At 36.3% G+C, this 8,319-nt stretch overlaps 1 protein-coding gene across 1 annotated transcript; it reads left to right on the top strand.

Annotated features, from left to right (window-relative positions):
- The first annotated feature begins 1,096 nt into the window (after positions 1–1,096).
- Positions 1,097–6,751, top strand: LOC133875147 (probable ubiquitin-conjugating enzyme E2 25). The gene is made up of 7 exons (XM_062313164.1): positions 1,097–1,346; positions 3,278–3,418; positions 3,538–4,683; positions 4,779–4,842; positions 5,131–5,270; positions 5,363–5,674; positions 6,145–6,751. Exons 1-7 carry the CDS (start codon positions 1,278–1,280, stop codon positions 6,445–6,447), a joined length of 2,175 nt encoding a protein of 724 aa, XP_062169148.1. The 5' UTR covers positions 1,097–1,277; the 3' UTR covers positions 6,448–6,751.
- The last annotated feature ends 1,568 nt before the right edge of the window (positions 6,752–8,319 follow it).

Below are 8,319 nucleotides of genomic sequence, written 5' to 3'. Positions count from 1 at the left end.
GTTGGTCCAACACTCCAACATCCCACTTTTAGCAATTTCTACAAAATTCGATGCCCTTTTGGCTTGCTTCCCACGTTTGGGTTCTATCTAGGTCATCCCCCCACTCCTCACTTTTGCTTCCCATTTTCCAACTCTACTAACGTAAGATCCGCGGTTCGCATTAGATAAGGAACATTCCATTGTTCCTTAATCTCGGAAACATCGTAGCCGTCAAGTAAATACGGTTTTTTTTTTTTTCTTTCTTGATATTATCTCATTTGATAGGCCCCACTGATGATTAAATAATTATCACCTTTGTGGTCACAAATATAACAAAATATAATATATAGCGAAAGTAAGAGATAAAGAGAATACAAAAAATTTGGGTATACGTCTATTGTTGAAAAAAGTTTGATAGGATTATATCTTTATTAATTAAATGACCTAGATATATATATCATTTTTTTATTATTTTAAAATTACAATTATATCAAAATTTAAATTTAATAATAATTTTAAAGTAAAAAAAAAAATAAGTAGCATTATTCTAATTTTGTGATGAATCCAACAGTTAAAAAAACACAAAAATCATAATGAGTGTGGGATTTAAAACATTGAGAGAGAGGACTTCAATCTTGTAAAAAATGAAAAATGTTAAAAAAAAACTTATTTGATGGAGGGCTTTGATCATGATTGTTCATCACATTTTGTTGAGATGGCAATGTTTCATTGCGGATGCAAGGGTCTGAAGAAGAAGTGACCGTAGAGGAACGAGGCAACTAGATGGATTAACAAATTACAATGACCAGTGGTCGCTTAGAGTAGTCTTGAGAGTGGTAAGATGGAAATTAATGAGCCAAACCGGGGCATTTATTGAGAAGGGCAAAAAACTCCCGGTTTCAGCGTAGCCTATGCTCATCTCCTTGTCAAGGCGCGAAGCCGCAAAGCCAAACTCTCTCTCCAATCAGAAATATCCACGGAGCAGAGAAAAACCAAAATCCATATCTGATTTCGTTTCGAGTCGAGTCGCTGAGCCGCCAGCCATTCTCCAGCGCGCAGTTTCGTCTCTGTCTATAAGAAGCTGATCGATGGAGCCGCCGTCGTTAGCCAAATACCTACCCAAGATTTCCAAGTCTGTGTTTCAGTGTCTCTCTTGCTTTTCACTTTCTTTTTAAAACTCTCCGTCTCCATCTTTCTCTCTCTCTCTCTCAATATTTTAGCCAACTTTCTCTAAGTTTCCCTCAATTTCTCGCTGTCCAAACAGGAAACAAGCGTTATCCGAGAACAGCTCCGCGTTGATGGACCCCGACGTCGTCGAAATTCCGCCCCCGATTTTCCGTTCCTCGAAATTGCGCAGAAAGAAAGAGGTCCAAACAAAGCATATTCCTTTCCTTTACAACTCGATTCTCTGAAATTATTGGTCGATTTAATTTCCTCGATCACATGCCGTAATTTGCACGCTAAACGAATCCTTGAAAAAGAATTAATCTTTTAAGTTTTTCCTTTTCGGTTATTGATCGTACCCTTTGGATTGCTGAAATTTCTTGTTTGGATTAGTGTTCTACTGCAAGAGGTATTAGTTAGCTTAATCTTGCTGTAAGTAGTTTTAAATTGCTTCGAATTGATAAGGTTTGTGCGTCTTGATTGTGAGAGAGTAGAATCCTGCTTGTTTTGCGATATTGGGGATTTAAAATGCCTAACCTAGTGCAATTTTCCGGTTTTAGGTTGTTTTTTTTTGCTAAATTTGTAAGTCTTTTTATTTTTATTTTTTTTTATACTTGTTTTGGAAATTTTCATTTACAAGGAGTTTAGAGGTACTTTAAACAGTTTACTAGTAGTGTTTTGGTATCATATACAATGTACTATAATGAATCTTGGTATAAACTAAAGAAGAGTTTGAGATTGATATGGGTTTTCGCTACTAAAATGATAATTATTTGTATACCATGTTATCCCGTATAAGTTTTATATTTTGTTGTTATTTACCAAATGTTGAAGCCATTGAGGTAGTCAATTAAATTGGATTAACAATCGGAATGGGGTATTTAACTTTCAGTGAATCGCTACACGATCCTTCAGTTGAATCCTACACAATGTTTCGTTGGAAACACCATCCTTTCAGTCAGAATGGTTGCGAATCTATTTGACCAAAATCATGGAGTGTTTTTTTTTTTTTTTTTTTTAATTTTTAATTTTTATTCCCAGCTGGTTTTATGCCCATAATTTTTGAAAGGGAAATGTTTTGCACATTTCATTCAAAATTAAAAGAAATTCTGTTTCTTGATTTGAGGAAGGTACTAGGAAACCCTCCCTCATGCACATCTCTTCACGTTCACAGCAGGACCTCTGTGGTGCAGTGGAATCTGTCTCTGGCTCCACACTTTTACTTCTAGGACTTTGCTGTTGTTTGAGCTAGCTCACTCACCATTTGAGCTTTTGCATGGTTTCTCCATCTGGATTCACTGGACCTTTCCACTCTTTCAAAAGTTGAGAAGAATTAACATATATTTAGCAAATGAAATGTTTCTGCATTTTCTAAACCCAGCTGTCATGGTATCTAGACCCTTATTCTCTTGAGAAAGTTGATTTTTTTTTTTTTAAAGGGGAGTTGGCATCCTTTTTATGTCACCATTTGGTTATGGTTCTAGGCGGAATTCTTATAGTCGTGTGTAAGTACCACATAATCTGGGATCATTGCGCAGTATTTCAACTGACTTTAAAACGTATATAACAAATAACCTTCATACATCTTTGTTTGATACTATCAGGCATGCAGTGATGCATGCTCAGTTAGTAATGACAATTGAGGCGGCAGAGTATCTGCTCTCAAACTAGAGTTGGCACTTTCTGGGGAGTTCATTGCCAATTCACAAATTAAAAAAGTAGAAATTGCAGTTGAGATGCTTATAGCATGAAAACTTGTTCATAAGATGCTGACAGAGATTTTGTATAAAATGTTTGAAAACCTTGGTAAAGGCTCAGACATCCAGATTTTTATGTAAAAAAATGCATGTGAATGTTAATCTTTCCTTTTGAATTTTTTTCTCCTGGTCAAATGCATCTTCACCTGTGAGTATGCTTCTTCCTCTTTCTTTCTTTCTTTTCCTTGCTTAACTTTATTTTCTGTCTCGTTGAACACTTTGAGGCAGATGAAATAGAATAGGATAGCATGTTCATTTAGAACGAAATGTAGTTGTTCTCTCATATGATTTGATTTTTAACGTTCTCTGTCTCTTATAAATTTTCTTCATTATCACTTAATGAAGGTAGTTGGCAATTTGCTTTTGTCCCTTTCTAGGTCATTCTGCATGATGTGATTGATATAGATAAAGATGGAGATTCTGCTGATGTCATATTGATTGATGAAAAAGTTGACACAAGTAACAAAGGGAAGGCAGTAGGAGATGTTTTTGATGATTATGATGATCTTCAACCTCAGGTTTGTGATTAAAATTTTAAATATGAGCTAGCTGTTGACATTTATGAATACAACAAACATCCAAGGTAGCCATGCTGTTTCTGATTCTTGTTCTTAATTTATTTTATTTTACTTATCAGGAAGCTTTGGCCAATTATTTTTTTCCTCCTGGTGTGGAAACCCTTGGATCAGTGAATGGGGTTGAATCCTCTGGGAGTTTTTCCCCAGTCTCACATAATTTAGTCAACCTCGATGGTCATATATCTGATCTCTCTTATGATGATAATAATGAGTATTTTGATAGTTATCCTGATGATTTCATGGATGCTGATGATTATGCCATTGTGCAAGACCATCTTGATAAGATGGACATTCCTCCTGGAATAGAGGCAGCGATTCCTTGGTTGCCAGATTTCACTCAATGTAAGAAAAATCCAATTACTGGAAGTAGTTCACAATATGCGGGGACTGAAATGCACTTGGATGTTGTTGGTCTCCATGGCTTAGACTCATCACTGCCTTCATGGTCATCAAAGCCTGCTCACGTCAGCATGAAGCCAACTTCAGTGGGTAATTCAAGTATGCAAACCCAAATGGATACTGTGATTCACCCTCCTGAAATGGATCTGTCTTCATCTTGTTATCATTCACAAGTTGCCCAAAATAAAAAGAAATCATCTGCTTCAAAGCATAGAGGGAGTGCTCTGAATCTCCCTGTTGGGAAAGAATCATCTAAATCACGATGGTTTTTGGAGCCTTTTAAAAGTAAGAAGAAGCCAGTTGCTTCAAGTGGTTCAACTAATCATAGTTATGTAAATCAATTGGAGCCAGTGCCACCCTCTCATGGAGTTGATTCATCTATTTGGGGACATTCTATTTCCAAGAATGCAAAGAAGCAAGTTGGTGTAAGCAGTACATATTATCCAAATTATACAGATGCATTACATTATCCTCATGGATCAGATCCATCCACGCCCTTGTGGCAGGAGTCTTTTAAAGATAAAATGAAGGCATCTCTCACTAACCATACAATACAAGGTTTTTATGTTCCATTTCATGGTTTACCTGCTGCTGCTGAAGAAGTGGCTGATGTCCCCTGGGCTCAGGATTCTGCCCAAAATGAAAATAATGCAGCTGCTGATGGTAGTTCAACATTCCATGTTGAGGCTTTTGCTGGAGGGGTCAAAGAAGAAATTTTGAGGAAGTTCTGCCTTTTTAAACAGTTTGATACTGTCGAAGATCATTCGGACCATCACTATTCTGGCCATGGTTCCTCTATGAAGCAGGTGACTAGGTTCAGATGATGCATTGCATGCCTTCTTTTTTCAATCTCTAGTTATATACCTATGTAACTACATTTTTGTCACCCTCTTTCTTACAGCCATCAAAGAATTGGGCAAAGAAAATTCAGGAGGAGTGGAAGATCCTGGAGAAGGATTTACCAGGTGAGTTTTCATGATTTCTATTCATGTTATGTAATGGCTATGGCTTTATGAATAACATAGCCTTAATTTTTGTTGAACCTTACAAAAATGAATTTGTTGGTGATAATCGTATCTTGAAATCTTACTTTGCAATTAAAATTTAAAAATGAGTTTGCAGAACATAGCTGTAGAAATGTAGTGTGGGACAATAGTGGATTTGGTTTCTGCCACTCTGGGACCCACCTTTCTTTCCTGCAGGAATATGATTGTTCACTTTTTATTTAATGCATCTTTTTACCCTTTTGACAGAGACAATATTTGTTAGGGTTTATGAAACGAGGATGGATATTCTGCGGGCTGTCATCATTGGAGCAGAGGGCACTCCCTACCATGATGGTCTCTTCTTCTTTGATATTTCCTTCCCCAGTGGCTACCCTAATGTACCACCGGTATGTGATTGAGGCTTTGAATACAAGGCATTGTTTTTAAATCTTCTGCTTTACATCATAGGTTTTACAACTGAGGAACTTGCTTATGCCAGCATGTTTACTACCACTCTGGTGGTCTTCGACTGAATCCTAATTTGTACAATTGTGGGAAAGTATGCCTCAGTCTACTAAACACCTGGTCTGGCAAAAAGAATGAGAAGTGGATCCCAGGTGTATCAACCATTCTACAAGTTCTTGTATCCATCCAAGGGTTGATCTTGAATACAAAGCCCTATTTTAATGAGCCTGGATATGCATCTATGAGTGGCTCAGCCTCTGGTGAAATGAGGTCCCAGCAGTACAACGAAGATACATTTATCCTATCATTGAGGACAATGATCTACACAATGAGGAGGCCACCAAAGGTAAGTTTCCTTTGATGATACCTTGTTCCATCTTTTCATATTTTGAGTATTGTATCAGTTGTCTGCATCCTGAGATTGATATGCAAATTTAAATTTCAAGAAAAAATTTATAACCTCACTGGCTGACTTGCTGACTAAAGTTTCATTGTCGTGGTCCAGTACATCACTTCATGCAGATTCCTTAGTAGCTTTTAATATGCAATTGAATTAACTAAATATCAATGGAATGGAAAAATTCCTGAAGTCCTCGTCTACAACCATGTTATCTATTCAGTACGTAAGAACTTTGTGAAGAAGAATTACAGGGGTTCATAATTAACATTTCCCCAGTCAATATAATATTATGTAGTTCTCAAAATGCACACAAAAAGTGTCTGTTGTGTCTGTATGTGGCAAATGGATGTTAGGCACAAATGCTGTTTCTTCCTTCCTGAGGGTCCAGCAGCTAATTTTGAGTCATGTGGCTGCAGCATTTTGAGGACTTTGTACTGGGGCATTTCAGCAATCGTGCGCATGATATTCTGGTGGCATGTAAAGCATATATGGATGGTGCTCAAGTAGGATCTCTGGTGAAAGGTGGGGTGCAGGATGTCGATGTGGGTGACAAGAGCTGCTCAAAACGGTTTAAGGATTCTTTGGCTGGGTATGTAGATATGCTTGTGAAAGATTTTACCAAAATTGGAGCTGAGAACTGTGAGAAATTCCTATCACCTCCAATGAATGGGAACAAGCGGTTGTCTGATTTGCCTACGGCTGCAACACTCTCTTGCTGAAAGGCTGATTTAGACTTGAAACAAATTGTCTTACATCCATGACATGCAACTTAGGTTTCTGATTTGATTTTGAATAGTACAGAGTTAAATTATAGAGTATCTTATTGGCAGTGGGGACGTATAATTTTGGATGCTGTATATAGCGGTAGATATGGATGGGATTACAAAGTCTACTGATTGTTTAAGGATGGAGACGAACCCGTCTCTGTAAGTTACTTATTGATCTCAGTTTCCATCTTGAATAGACTTCAGTTCTCAAGTTCTGACACTCGATACTCTGAGGAAACTCATAATTTTATTTTTACACGTCTTTATATAGATAGGGCTGTTAAGTATGTCTAATTATCTAATTCTTGACTACTGTCCATGGAGGGTAAAAGATCTGTCACTTTTTTTTTTTTTTTTTTTTTTTTTTCGCGTTATATAACCCTTCAACTCATTTATACAGTTGCAAACTGAGATTGTTGTTTGGTTGTCAAGTCTTGTGTATCACTCGGCGAATTTGGTTCTTTTCATTGAGCTGTAGTTAAATTTGTAGCAACATCACTCTTCTGATTTCTTTCAAGATGTGTAAAAGGATGCGGGAAAGGTAATTTTCATTGACCATTTAATCGCAGTCATCATCCATGCACCTTTTTTATTTTTTATGATATGCTCTTCGAATTGCATCTTCCTCGGCCTGTTGGTCAAGGAACTATGGGATCGGATCTGTTTGGATTATTTTTCATTTTATTTGTAGGTTTTATTTCAAGCACTATAATGGCTATTTGTTGGGTCCCCCACCCCTCCTTTTGTAGTTTTATTTCGTTTTAATGTAAATAATGGTTATGTTGCTCTGAGGGAAAAAAAAGAAACTTTCAAAGATGCGCACTTTCATTTCATAAAGAAGCTTCAAGTCCATTTAGATTTACAAACCTAAGCTTAAAAACATTTTAAGGTGGATGATCAAATACCATTCAAGGGTTCTTTCCTGATATCAAATCCTGGACTCAAAAAAGAAGAAGAAGAAGAAGAAGAAGAATTTGGAATGCTGGATTAGATACTAAAGACAATTTATTCTAGAAACTCTTTACCTCTCTCTCTCTCTCTCTCTCTCTCCCCCCGTCACTTGCAGAGGTGTTGCATGAGGTTCTGGGTGTTGATTCGGCCTTTTCTTCTGCGATTGGGAGGCGATATGTATTAAAGGACCAACCATGGAGGTTGTGACTTGTGGGTGATGTCTTGGCTACCCTTATGAAATCCAGACAGACACTAAATTAGACAATAATTTGAGTTACTCTTACCTTTATTTCAATTCCAAAACTTTCATAAGTATAAGAGAAATACTAGATATTACATTTTTATCTTACAATTATTTTATATTGTTGACGTGACAGTCCAACCAACCCTTGAATTAATCATTATTTTTAAAAAATAAAAAATTCAATGGTTGGCTGAAATTGCCACTTTAGCATTTATAAATATTTAGGGGATAAAAATATGGTTAATAACATTTCTCATATTAAAATTAGCCATCCAAGTCAATAACCCTATCATCTAAACCCTTCAAATTCACGAATTAGTCCACCAATGTTGACTCTCCAAATTTAAAGTTGTCTTTACATTAATGTATATCAAGAGTACTGGACTAAATTTTCAAAACTATATATCACTAATAAAACGTAGAAAATTAGGCAACTAATATATATGACAAATGCTATTTAGCATATTGTTATAGGATTATCATATAACTTAATAATATGGTAATGAAAATTAGCCATTTGATTAGCACTTACAACTCAAAAAAATAAAATCAAAAACTAATTTTTACTTTCACGTTATTTCAATTGTATGGTGGTAGTTTAACAATCTATTAAATAACATTACTCCGTC

This window comes from Alnus glutinosa, chromosome 8 (assembly GCF_958979055.1).
Source record: "Alnus glutinosa chromosome 8, dhAlnGlut1.1, whole genome shotgun sequence".
Taxonomy (NCBI): Eukaryota; Viridiplantae; Streptophyta; class Magnoliopsida; order Fagales; family Betulaceae; genus Alnus; species Alnus glutinosa.
The sequence above is the reverse complement of the archived record's forward strand: the minus strand, read 5'-3'. Positions and strand labels throughout refer to the sequence as shown.